General features: G+C 41.2%; 1 protein-coding gene across 1 annotated transcript in view; it reads left to right on the top strand.

Annotated features, from left to right (window-relative positions):
• LOC122540016 (proto-oncogene Wnt-3) overlaps positions 1-14,354 on the top strand; it is a 115,650-nt gene that overhangs the window by 31,563 nt on the left and 69,733 nt on the right. Inside the window, exon 2 of the mRNA XM_087977655.1 lies at positions 1-46. This exon is cut by the window's left edge and continues 196 nt beyond it. Within this exon, the coding sequence (XP_087833781.1) occupies positions 1-46 (46 nt within the window). The remainder of the gene's footprint in view (positions 47-14,354) is intronic.

The raw sequence follows: 14,354 nt of genomic DNA, 5'->3' as shown, positions 1-14,354 counted from the left end.
ACGGTCAATGACAACCTGGCTATCTTTGGGCCAGTATTAGATAAAGGTAATTCAGGGGTGACATGCTCCTGGGCAAGGTTGGACACAAGGATATAGAAATACCCTGAGGAGGGGTTCTGGAGAAGACAGGAAGGGAATTAAAGGAAAGAAGTGAATTAAGACAGTTGACAAAATGCTTTTACTGAGCAGTTCTGGAATGAGTATAACACTGTACTCCAAAAAAAGGGTCAATTTATAGTTAATTCTTTGTTAGCAAGTATAATGGTTACTTGACTGTAATGGGTACTTGACATTTTTAAGCTCTGATCCCCAGCATCTGCAGTCCTCACTTTCTCCTACTTGACTGTAATCTTGAAGGATAATTGATATTAGGATAAATAATTAAGCTTTATTTTAATACTAAGCTAAGAGATGTATTTGATAATTTCTGCCAGATTACTGTATCACAGACTTATGGATGTAGCACAGCAGGAGGTCATTTGGCCCATCATGTCTGTGCTGGTTAACAAAGATCTGACTACACTAACCCCATTTTTCAGCTTTTGGCCTATAGCTCCAAAGGCTAAGGCTGCTTTAAATGTGACAAAAGTTTCTGACTCTTTAAGGCAATGAGTTCCAAGCTCCTAACACCCTAGAGTGAAAACATTTCTCCTTAAAACTCGTCTTAGCCTTCTACCTGTTAACTTAATTCTATGTGCCCTGGTTACTGACCCCTCTGCTATTGGAAAGAGTGTCTTGCTATCCACCCTACCCATGCTTCTCATAAGCTTACTGCTCTCTATCAGGTCCCTTCTCAACTTCTTTGATCCAAGGGAAACAACCCCAACCTATCCAATCTATCCTCATATCTCAGACCTTCAGCCCAGGTAGCAACCTGGTCAGTCTCCTCTGTATCCTCTCCTGTGGAATAATATCTTTCCTTTCATGTGATGACCAGCACTGTGCACAATACTCAAGTTGAGGCTTAACCAGTGTTTTACATGGTTCCAGTATAATCTCCTTGTTTTTATATTCTATGTCTCAGTTAATAAAGGCAAGTATCCCTTACATTTTCTTAACTATTCTACCTCCCCTGCTACCTTCAGTGATCTCTCAATATGCACAACAAGATCCCTTTGATCTTCAGATTTTACAAGGTCTTATCATTCATTGTTTCAACCCTTGGCTTGATGTCCCATTCCAAGAGGCTTACTTCACTCTTCTGGGAGTTGAATTCCATTTACCACTGCTCTGCCCAGCTGACCAGTGCACTGATATCCTTTTGATGTCTTTTTGCAGCTTACTGCTATTTTCTTCATTATCTACCACCTCATTAATTTTCATGCAATCCATGAACTTGTTAATCATATTCCCCATAGTTGAATCCAAATCACTAATGTATGCCACAAGTAGCAGGGCTCTGCACCAAACTCTGCTAAGCTCACTGGAAACAGATCTCCAGTCTCAGAACCAGCACCCTCTGCTTCCAGACTCTCAGCCAATTGTAGATCCAATGTGCTCTTTGTATTGAATCTCAAGGGCTCTTACTTGACCAGTCTGCCAAAAGGCATCTTATCATAAGCCTTGCAAGAGTCAATGCAGATCATATCAGATGCATTGCCCTCATCAATAGTTTAGTTTACCTCCTCAAAAGATTCACTCAAATCTATCGAACATGACTGCCTTTTTACAAATCCATCCTGACAATCCCTGATTATTCCATTACTGTCCAAGCTCAGATACATTCTTTCCATCAGAAAGAATAATTTTCCCCACTTGGATATCAGCCTCATGAAAATGTGATCTGGCTACTATCAAGCTTCCTCAAGTGTAAGGAAAATACTACCATTAAAATGAATTAAGAACCATAGAATCTCTAAAGTGTGGAAACAGGCCATTTGGCCCAATAAGTCCACACTGACCCTCTGAAGAGTATCCCACCCAGACCCATTCCCCTACCCTATTACTCTACATTTCCCAAGACTAATGAAACCACCCTACACATCCCAGAACACTACATGCAATTTAGCATGGCTGATTCACCTAACCTGCACATCTTTCGACTGTGGGACCAAACCGGAATATCTGGAGGAAACCCACGCAGACACGGGAAGAATGTGCAAACTCCACACAGACAGTCACCCGAAGCTGGAATCAGCTGGGTCCTAATGCTGTGAGGCAGCAGTGCTAACCTCTAAGCCACTGTGCTGCCCCTAAATTCTGAAATTCTCTGCAGAAACTTAGGTCCAGCACTTAACCATTTAAACGTCCTTTTTAAATTGAGATTTATTTTCTGCAATCCCATTCATTAGATTGAAGGAAGGGAACAATTTATATCTGAAGATTCAGCCCTGCAGGTAATAAACTATTCCTTCAGGAATTTTTTTACAGCTTTAAAAATAATATCCTTTTTGTTTTTTCCTTTCTTCTCTCTCTCAATTTAATCTTTCTCCCCCTTTACTTCTTTCTCTCAACCTGATTTGATTTGATTGTTGCTCACCTTTCTATCTCCCTTATAACCTGTAGCTTTCTGAAGTTTTAAATCATCAATTAATGATGATTCACCAAGTCTCAGATTCCCTATTCCCTTATCATGTTACATCAGTTCATATTTTCAACACAGCCTTTTGATCTAAAGGGTAAGAAAGAAGTCTAACTAACAGGTAACGATATAAGATGTCTGTACCAGCGAATTCTGGCTCTAGTTTTGTGATTGCAACTCTCTTAAGAGTGATTGTTGAAGTCAAAAGCTCTACAGGGGTTACCTAGTAGTGAGAGGAGATCAGAACAGATACAGAGCTGATTTAATATAATATAGCCTGTGTGTGCATTTTCCAATCCTGTTGCTATTAAATTGCAGCCCAATTGAATCGTTAATAAAAGATGTGTCTAGTTTCCCAAATCATTTTAAATTCCTCTAAATCTGTAATGTCATCTATGTTCCTTCCAAGTGAATATTGATTTCCTTCTTACCGGCAGTTGTATCACTTGGATGGGAAAAATGTTATTGGGAATGGGAGGCTTTGAGGTATTAAAATAGGAATTAATAGATGATGGAAGACCAAGATCCATCTAGTCAATATTCTGCTAATAGCTTGGTGTAATTCTAAAGGACATGTTGACTAATCATAACAATCCATCACCATCAGTTAGTCTACACCGGACCCACTCATGGGACAGGTGAGAAACACAAGCCCAAATTCACCTCTTCTTGCCAAGCATTTTAAACTTGCTACTTTTTACATCTCAAATTACTGGTCTACAGAACCTCAAATGTTAACTTCTAACAAAAAAAATCTAACTTTCTCATGAGTGAATCAACCTTATTTCCCTTCACTGTCTCCTTATCCCTGAGGATGTTCTTTTATGGATTAGCCATTTTTTCAGTGAAATAATTATAGCATTGGTTATAGGATAACATTATTGCAGCAATGTTAGGATTAAGAGTTATCCAGATAGCAGCATTGTTTAGGGATTAGGACTTCTTCCTAATGCCTCCAATTTAACAGTCTCAGCCTTGTGTTCAAAACTCCTCACAGCCTAGCCCCTTTTATTCTCCATAGTTTCATCAATCCTCACAACCTTTCAACAAATCTGTCTTCCATGTATATTCCCCATTTCCTTTACTCTATAATGGCTCTAAGATTTGAAATTTCCTCCCTAAAGCTATTTGTCCCCCCTCCATCATGCTTTAAATCCCCTTCCCCACAATAAAACCGACATCTAACCAAGATATTAAACATCCTTCTCTTACCTCCTTCTTTGGCTCTTTTGTCTGATGTGGCTCCCGTAAACTTTATATTATATACCAGAAAAGCAAGAGGAAAAGCAAATAACGCAGATACTGGAAACCTGAAATAAAAGCACCATGCTGAGTAAATGGTGAGTGCACTCAACTGATCTGACAGCATCTGTGGAGAAAGAAAGTGAGCTAATGTTTCAGGCTAATGATCTTTCATTAGAATGTATAAATACAAATTACTGTATTATGGTGTTCAACCTTGCTCGAAGATTAACTGAATTTTAGTGTTGTTTTGATAAAAAGAAACCATCCCTTCTTGCAAGTTTAAGGTTATCGGATATTAAAGCTATGTTTTAATGTCAAGATTATAATTGATAGGAACACAAGCAGTTTTTTTCTTTGCAACTTGTCAGATGTGGGAGTTTAAAGAGAGTTTAAGGGTTACCGTGGATTGTATCTGCCATAAATGTTGTTGGATGCGAATCTTATCAGATCGAGTGGATCGGTTGGAGAGACAGATAGAAGCAATAAGGAATTTGCAACAGCGACAGTATGTGATGGATGGCAGTTATAGGAAAGGGGGAAGTCTCAGATACAGTCACATAGATGGGTTAACTCCAGGAAGGGTAAGAGAGGTAGGCAGCTAGTGCAGGAGTCTTTTGTGGATATACACATTTCAAACAGGTATGCTGTTTTGGAAAATGTTGTGGGTGATGGAGTCTGGGAAACGTAGCACGAACAGCCAAGTTTCTGGTATTGAGACTGGCTCTAATGCAACGAGGGGTACGTCAGCTTCCAAGAGATCAACTGTGCTAGGGGATTCTGTAGTCAGAGGTACAGACAGACGTTTCTGTGGCCATCAGAGAAAAAACAGAATGGTGTGTTGTTTCCCTGGTGCTAGGATCAAGGATGTCTCAGAGAGGGTGCAGAATGTTCTCACGGGGGAGAGGGGCCAGCAGGAGGTCATTGTCCACATTGGAACCAACGACATAGGAAGGGAAAAGGTTGAGATTCTGAAGGGAGATTACAGAGAGTTAGGCAGGAATTTAAAAAGGAGGTCCTCAAGGATTACTCCCAGTGCTACGAGCTAAGGGTTAGGAGGATAGAGCAGATGAACGCATGGCTGAGGAGCTGGTCTAAGGGAGAAGGATTCACATTTTTGGATCATTGGAATCTCTTTTGGGGTAGAAGTGACCTGTACAAGAAGGACGGATTGCACCTAAATTGGAAGGGGACTAATATACTGGCAGGGAAATTTGCTAGAGCTGCTTGGGAGGATTTAAACTAGTAAGGTGGGGAGATGGGACCCAGGGAGATAGTGAGGAAAGAGATCGATCTGAGACGGGTACAGCTGAGAACAGAAGTGAGTCAAACAGTCAGGGCGTACAGGGACACGATAGGACTAGTAAATTAAACTGCATTTATTTCAATGCAAGGGGCCTAACAGGGAAGGCAGATGAACTCAGGGCATGGTTAGGAATATGGGACTGGGATAGCATAGCAATTACGGAAACATGGGCAGGACTGGCAGTTTAATGTTCTAGGATACAAATGCTACAAGAAGGATAGAAATGGAGGCAAGAGAGGAGGGGGAGTGGCATTTTTGATAAGGGATAGCATTACAGCTGTGCTGAGGGAGGATATTCCCAGAAATACATCCAAGGAAGTTATTTGGGTGGAACTGAGAAATAAGAAAGGGAAGATCACATTATGGGGATTGTATTATAGACCCCCAATAGTCAGAGGGAAATTGAGAAACAAACTTGTAAGGAGATCTCAGCTATCTGTAAGAATAATAGGGTAGTGATGGTAGGGGATTTTAACTTTCCAGACATCGACTGGGACTGCCATAGTGTTAAAGGTTTAGATGGAGAGGAATTTCTTAAGTGTGTACAAGACAATTTTCTGATTCAGTATGTGGGTGTACCTACTAGAGAAGGTGCAAAACATGACCTACTCTTGGGAAATAAGGCAGTGCAGGTGACTGAGGTGTCAGTGGGGGAGCACTTTGGGGTCAATGACCATAATTCTATCTGTTTTAAAATAGTGATGGAAAAGGATAGACCAGATCTAAAAGTTGAAGTTCTAAATTGGAGAAAGGCTAATTTTGACGGTATTAGGCACAACTTTTGAAAGCTGATTGGAGGCAGATGTTCGCAGGTAAAGGGACAGCTGGAAAATGGGAAGCCTTCAGAAATGAGATAACAAGAATCCAGAGAAAAGCATATTCATGTCAGGGTGAAAGGGAAGGCTGGTAGGTATAGGGAATGCTGGATGATTAAAGAAATTGAGGGTTTGGTTAAGAAAAAGAAGGAAGCATATGTCAGGTATAGACAGGATAGATTGAGTGAATCCTTAAGTATAAAGAAAGTAGGAGTATACTTAAGAGGGAAATCAGGAGGGCAAAATGGGGACATGAGATGGCTCTGGCAAATAGAATTAAGGAGAATCCAAAGAGTTCTTACAAATATATTAAGGTCAAAAGGGTAACGAGGGAGAGAATAGGGCCCCTCAAAGATCAGCAAGGCGGCCTTTGTGTGGAGCCACAGAAAATGGGGGAGATACTAAATGAATATTTTGCATCAGTATTTACTGTGGAAAAGGATATGGAAGATATAGATTGTAGGGAAATAGATGGTGACATCTTGCAAAATGTCCAGATTACAGAGGAGGAAGTGCTGGATGTCTTGAAACGGTTAAAGGTGGATAAATCCCCAGGACCTGATCAGGTGTACCCGAGAACTCTGTGGGAAGCCAGAGAACTGATTGCTGGGCCTCTTGCTGAGATATTTGTATCATCGATAGTCACAGGTGAGGTGCCAGAAGACTGGAGGTTGGCAAACGTGGTGCCACTCTTTAAGAAGGGTGGTAAAGACAAGCCAGGGAACTATAGACCAGTGAGCCTGACCTCAGTGGTGGGCAAGTTGTTGGAGGGAATCCTGAGTGACAGGATGTACATGTATTTGGAAAGGAAGGGACTGATTTGGGATAGTCAGCATGGTTTTGTGCGTAGGAAATCATGTCTCACAAACTTGATTGAGTTTTTCGAAGAAGTAACAAAGAAGATTGAACAGGGCAGAGCTGTAGATGTGACTTCAGTAAGGTGTTCGACAAGGTTCCCCTGGGAGACTGATTAGCAAGGTTAGATCTCATGGAATACAGGGAGAACTAGCCATTTGGATACAGAGGTAGAAGACAGAGGGTGGTGGTGGAGGGTTGTTTTTCTGACTGGAGGCCTGTGACCAGTGGAGTGCCACAAGGATCGATGCTGGGCCCTCTACTTTTTGTCATTTACATAAATGATTTGGATGCGAGCATAAGAGATACAGTTAGTAAGTTTGCAGATGACACCAAAATTGGAGGTGCAGTGTAAAGCAAAGAGGGTTAGCTCAGATTACAACAGGATCTGGACCAGATGGACCCATGGGCTGAGAAGTGTCAGATGGAGTTTAATTCAGATAAATGCGAGGTGCTGCATTTTGGGAAAGCAAATCTTAGCAGGACATTTATACACTTAATGGTAAGGTCCTAGGGGGTGTTGGTGAACAAAGAGACCTTGGAGTGCAGGTTCATACTTCTTGAAAGTGGAGTCGCAGGTAAATAGGATAGTGAAGAAGGCATTTGGTATGCTTTCCTTTCTTGGTCAGAGTATTGAGTACAGGCGTTGGGAGGTCATGTTGCGGCTGTACAGGACATTGGTTAGGCCACTGTTGGAATATTGCATGCAATTCTGGTCTCCTTCCTATCAGAAAGATGTTGTGAAAATTGAAAGGGTTCAGAAAAGATTTACAAGGATGTTGCCAAGGTTGGAGGATCTGAGCTACAGGGAGAAGCTGAACAGGCTGGGGCTGTTTTCCCTGGACTGTCGGACCTTACAGAGGTTTACAAAATTATGAGGGGCATGGATAGGATAAATAGACAAAGTCTTTTCCCTGGGGTGGGGGAGTCCAGAACTAGAGGGCATAGGTTTAGGGTGAAAGGGAAAAACTTATAAAAGAGACTTAAGGGGCAACTTTTTCACGCAGAGGGTGGTACGTGTATGGAATGAGCTGCCAGAGGATGTGGTGGAGGCTGGTACAATTGCAACATTTAAGAGGCATTTGGATGGGTATATGAATAGGAAGGGTTTGGAGGGATATGGGCCGGGTGCTGGCAGGTGGGACTAGATTTTGTTGGGATATCTGGTCGGCATGGACGGGTTGGACCGAAGGGTCTGTTTCCATGCTGTACATCTCTATGACTCTATGACTCATTCAATAATGCAAATTTGCTTGCGGCCTCCCAATCATCTGTGTATCCAGGCTGATCCACTAGTGCAGTACAAGTAGAGTGCTGCACTTTTGGAGGTGCCACCTTTGAGATGAGACGGAAACATTTTCCCTCTCAAGTGGATGTAAAGGATCCCTAGGCACCATTTAAAAATAAGTTCTCCTGAGAATCTTCGACACTAAGTATTCCTCAAGACCATCATTTAAACAGATGATCTGATCATTGGCACATTCAAATCTGTGAAACCTTGCTTTTTTAAATTCATTCTTGGGATAAGAGTGATACTGGCTAGGCAGCAGTTAAAAGTCAATGACAAAGGGCAGCACAGTGGTCATAGTACCAATTGACCCAGGTTTGATTCCAACCTCAGGCAACTGTCTATGTGGAGTTTGCACATTCTCCCAGTGTCTGTGGGGTCTCTGGCTGCTCCAGTTTCCTCCCAAAGTTCAAAGATGTGCAGGTTGGATGGATTAGCAATGAGAAATGCAGGATTATAGGGTTAGTAGGTAGGTGGATCTGGCTGGGTTGCTCTTTGGAGTAGACTCATTGGGCTAAATGGCCTGGTTCCACACTATAGGGGTTCTATGAACATTTCTGTGGATTTGGAGTCGCATGTAGGCCAGGCCAGGTAAGGATGATAGTTTCCTTCCCTAAAGGACAATAATGAACCAGAGGTGTTTTTCTTGATAATCGATTCATGGTCATCATTAGACTCTTAATTCCAGATTTTTAAAACTGAATTCAAATTCCACCATCTGCCATGTTGTAGCCTGCAACAGCCCTTGACACTATCTACAGCACCACCGGCCTTTGTGTCATCGACAAACCTACAAACCCACCCTTCCACTTCTTCATTCAAGTCATTTATAAAACTACTAGGAGCAGAGGCCCAAGAACAGATCTCTGCAGGACACCACTGGTCACCGACCTCCAGGTGGAATTCCATCCACTGCCACTCGCTGTCTTCTTTTGTCCAGCAATTCTGTATCCAGATAGCCAAATTTCCCTGTATCTCATACCTCCTAACTTTCAGAATGAATCGACTATAGGGAACCTCATCAAAGGTCTTACTGAAATCCATATACACCACATCCACTGCTCAACTTTTGTCAACTTGTCTCATCCCGTCCTCAAAGAACTCAGTAAGGCTTGTGAGGCATGACCTGCCCCTCACAAAGCCATGCTATCATTAATCAAACTATGTTTTTCCAAATCGTCATAAATCCTATCTCTCAGAATCCTTTCCAATACCTTACTTATCACAGACGTAAGACTGACTAGTCTGTAATTCCCAGGGATTTCACTTTTCCCTTTCTTGAACAGAAGAATAACATTTGCCTCCCTCCAATTATTCAGTACTACTCCCATGGAGAGTGAAGATGCAAAGATCATTTCAAGAGGCGTAGCAATATCATTCCTCGCTTCCTGTATTAGCCTTGGATATTAGGTCTAGCCCTAGGGCCTTATCTATCTTAACGCTTCCCAGAATTTCCAGCACATCCACTTCCTTAATATCAATCTGTTCAAGCCTATTAACCTGGTCCATGGTGTTCTCACTATCAACAAGGTCCCTTTAGTGAATACTGAAGCAAAAACTCATTTAGGATCTCCCCAATCACTTCAGATTCCAGGCACAAGTTCCCTCTACTATCCCTGAACAGCTCTACCTCTCTCTGATCATTCTCTTACTCCTCATGTATGTGTAGAATGCCTTTGGATTTTTCCCTAATCCTTCTCGCCAAGGCTTTTTTGTGCCATCTCCTTGCTCTCCTCGGTCCATTTTTGAGTTCTTTCCTAGCTACCCTGTAATCCTCTAAAGCTGTCCAACCTTAAGTAAGCTTCCTTCTTCTTCTTGACGAGAAGCTCCTCTTCTCTTGTCATCCAAGGCTCCTTCACCTTCTCATTCCTTGTCTGTCTCAGTGGGACAAAATTAACCAACACTTGCAACAAGTGCTCTTTAAACAGCCTCCACATTTCTGTTGTGCTTTTCCTGTTGAACAATTGTTCCACAGCTCCTGTCTAATAGCAGTATAATTTCCCCTCCCTCAATTAAATACCTTCCCACACCATCTGTTCTTATCCCTCTCCATGGCTATGGTAAAGGTAAGGCAGTGTGGTCACTGTCACCGAAATGCTCCCCCACTGAGAGATCTGACACCTGGTCTGGCTCATTGCCTAGATATGGCCTCCCTCCAGTTGGCCTATCTACATATTGAGTCAGGAATCCTTCCTGGACACATCTGACAAAATCGACTCCATCCAGCCCATTTGCACTAAGGATGTTCCAATCAATATTAGGGAGGTTGAAGTCACCCATAACCACAAGATCTGCTGTCCAATCTGTTTTCCATCTCCCTACTGCTATTAGAGGGGGTGAGGGGTCTACAGACAACACCCAATAAAGTGACTGCTCCTTTCCTGTTACTGACTTGCATCCATACTGATTCAGTAGACAAAACCCTCCTCAACAACCTCCTTTTCTGCACCTGTGATGCACTCTCTAATTAACAATGCTACTCCCCCTCCTCTTTTATCACCGTCCCTGTTCTTTTTAAAAGATCTCAACCCTGAAACATCCAGCAACCACTCCTGCCCCTGTGCAATCCATGTCTCTGTTATGGCCACAAAATCGTAGTTCCAAGTACATGACTATTTAGCAGTTTGGAGTGTTGTGAAAATGATCACATAAATGCACTCTTTCTTTTAAAATATAAACAGTACTTGCTCAATGATGACATGCTTTGCAATAGAATGCTATACTCAACATTTGCGATTTGAATAATTAAATGGGAGGGTTGGAATTTTACAGTACAGTGAAAACCCTACAGGTACATACAAAATGAAATGTAGTTACGTAGATAAAATACCATGTAAATTTACAGAGATATACCAGATAGGTTCATGCACAATACTGTGCGTGGTAATGTTTATTTCATGCACAGTGTCAATTTCAACAAAACAGTGTGGAAGGAGCATTTTATGAAACTGCAAGTGGAGAGTTTGATGCAAATAAATGCAAGACTTCACCCTTGCAAGTAGCATTCCAAGCAAAACAAAGAATCTGAACTGCTGAGAGTTAAAATAAAAGAGAAGATTCTGGAAATTCCCACAAGTTTATCTGCCAGAACGTGCAAAACAAAATAAATAGTTTGGGCAGAGACCTGACAACGAAACTTTTACCTCCAGGACAGTGAGCTGAATACAGAACTGGAAGACAATTTGGAGGAAAATAATGTGAATATAAACTGAAAAACCATGAAAATCCTTAACAATACAGCTGATACCTTCCAATTTTGGCATTGGTGGTACCACAGTGTCTTTACAACTGACAGCTCCTAGTTGAACTTTATTACTTATCACCACATCCTTTCTTGGCTTGTCTCCTAAATAAGTGTATATACACAAAGTTACTCAGCACCTCATCTATGTGGCTCCACCATTGCCTGCCTCTTGTATCAACAGCCACCTGACGGCATGACTTCTGCTTTCCACGGAAGGAGAACAATCCAGGAATTGCTGCCTTAGGGCAGATACAGAGGCAGAGAGTAAACATTATAGCCTTTAAATTGCTTCAAAGATCTGTTGTGGGTGCTGTATAGAAGATATTGAACTAACTGCTTATTTCAATCGCACAGTGCTATTTTGAAGACTTATTTGGGAGCTCATCATTCAACCAGAAATGTTAAAACAAAATATCTAATCATTACCACATTGTAGTTTATGAGATCTTACCATGCATAAATTAGGGACCATATTTCCTATATTATAGCAGTGACAACACTTTAAACACCTCATTGGCTGAAACAATACTTTGGAATGTTCAGAAATTGGGAAGGGCACTATATAAATGCAAATCTTCCTTCCCTCTTTCTCACATTAAGACAACTTGCCTGAAGCTGTAAATGTATCGTCCAGTGGGAAAACCAGTTGTGTGGAAAACAAGAGTACCAGGATCAGTTCTAGTTTAGGGAATGTTAATTGATTCTGCCAACCTGTCACAAGGGAGTGAATAAAATCTTCCAAGGTTTCACGGACTGAATGTTGTCCAAGGATCATTCTTAGACAGTCCATCAACTGAACTCTGCCCACCAGGAAAGATCCAATGAATTGTGTCTTAGCTCTCAAATAAAGAATGTATGCTAAATAAGATCCATGGGAAATTGGATTCTAGTTAGAAGAACTGACAGAGCTGCAGAAAGCAGAGGGCAGGATCTTAAGGGCGTGAGTGACGTGAGCTATTGAGTGTTTAATGCAGCAATACGCAAGAGGTCCAGTAAGTTGTACCATGACATCTTGACTACACCACTTATGCATCCTCTGCTGAGGACTGAGTTGCCAACTGACATGGATTAAAACTTATTAAATACCTCATTAACACTGCAAGTCTCCTCATTATTATTCAGCATTCTATCTTATTGAACGTGCCAAACAAGAGAGATGTGGAGAAAACTCGGTGTGGAAATCAGGTCAGGTGTGGCAAATGCAGCTTGCTGTTTGCTTCGAACCACCTACACGTTGGTCACTGGGCACCAACCTCTCAGGCACACTCCATGGGCATTGGTCACATTCAGAGCAGCTCTGAACTGGTAGTGCTTGACCGGGGTACACCACAGCATCAGAGATGCTGGTCAATTCTGGGAAATCCTGGCAATGGCGAGTTATTCTAGGAACAGCTCGTGGTAAGATTGGGGCTTGAGTTTGGATACATGGGATGCAGCCATGAAAATTCAGCCCAGAGTAAAACAAAATTCAGAGTGGGTAACTGTTTCATCAAGGTGTATTAGCCTTGCTTATCTGGGTAGACAATCTAGAGTCTATCCAGTCATATAATCATAAGTAATATTTTAATTTGGTGTGGAGGAAAAAGTATTTTGTAAAATTGCCAATAAAACTAATGGAATTTAAACAAAGTAATTGGCTTTAACTTTATGCACAGACTGAGATATACACCAAGTCTGTAATTGGACAAACACATGATTCTCCAATGTCAGGTGAAGCTGGTGTAGGTTTTACACTATTGTGGATTTTTTGCATAACCTTATAATGAAGAGGTGTCTAAACTGTATTGTGATGTTCATGTACAGTTGTAATTCTATCTATTATTATGCTGAGTGGGTTGTATAAACATGTTGCCTTTGACACTATGCCATGGGAAACTAATTACAAATACTTAAAATATTTATATGAGGTTCATTCCTCTGTTATTCTAACAGAAGTATTAATCCATTTATTTTAAAAGTAAAAACAACTCAATTAAAATGGTTCAGACAGAAATTTAATACACACTTTCCTAAAGGCCATATCATAATTTTAAGAATCTATGATATCTTGTTCATTTCATAATTTAATATTTCTTGTTGACACTACACTTAAAACCTAAACTCACATGAACAACCTCAACCATATCTATGAGACATTTCAATTTATGATCAGAAACATTGCTGTAATTTTCCTTCCTGGGATTGAAAATTACTGCAATATTTTTGACCAAAGGTTGACATGGTTGAGGCTGCTCATGTGAATTTAGGTTTAAAGTGCAGTGTCATAAGTGTCAAGGTACATTTGGCATTAAAATTAGTGGCAGAGCATTGAAACCCAAACTTGCAACAATGGGAAATTGATGCTGCAGTCTCCAGGGTTATCTATTCTGTAACTAGTGGATGCCACAGGGATCAGTACTGGGGCCAAAGTTATTTACAATATAGATTAATGACTTGGATAAGGAAAGTGAATTCACTGTGGCTAGGTTTACAGATGACCCAAAAGTAGAAGGGAAGGTAAGTGCTGTGCATGACACAAACAGTCTGCAGTAGAACAGAGTCAGATCAACTGAGTGGGAAAATACTCAGCAGATTAACATAATGAGTGAAAATGTGAGGTTCTACCCTTTGGCAGGAATAGTAGAGGAGCTGAAAACTATTCAAATGGAGAAAGACTGCAGGAAGTTACAGAAGAGAGGCTTCGGAGTCCATCATGAATCTCAAAAAGAAAAGCAAATGGAGTGTTAGTTTTTATTTCAAAGGGAAAGCATTATAAAAGTAGGAAGGTGTTGCTGAAACTATATAAGGCCTCGGGAAACCAATCAACATAATCAAAGATCCCTCTCACCCCAGTTACACTCTCTTCCACCCTCTTCTGTGTGAACCCTCCCACTGTATCTGAACTCAAACTGACCAAAGTTTGAATACACGTATGAACAGATTCAAGAACAGCTTCTTCCCTGTTGTTATCAGACTTCTGAACAGACCTCTCAAATTTTAATTCTGAGCTCTCTCAATGCACTTTCTCTGTGGCTGTATCACTATACTCTGCACTCTGTTCTGCTACCCTGATGCGCTTGGTACAGTATGATCTGCTTGTATAA

This window comes from Chiloscyllium plagiosum, unplaced genomic scaffold, assembly GCF_037043375.1.
Source record: "Chiloscyllium plagiosum isolate Xiang-an unplaced genomic scaffold, Cpla_swu_hap1 HiC_scaffold_32, whole genome shotgun sequence".
In the NCBI taxonomy this organism is placed as follows: domain Eukaryota; kingdom Metazoa; phylum Chordata; class Chondrichthyes; order Orectolobiformes; family Hemiscylliidae; genus Chiloscyllium; species Chiloscyllium plagiosum.
Note: the sequence above shows the minus strand (reverse complement) of the source record. Positions and strands in the feature narration are given on the sequence as shown.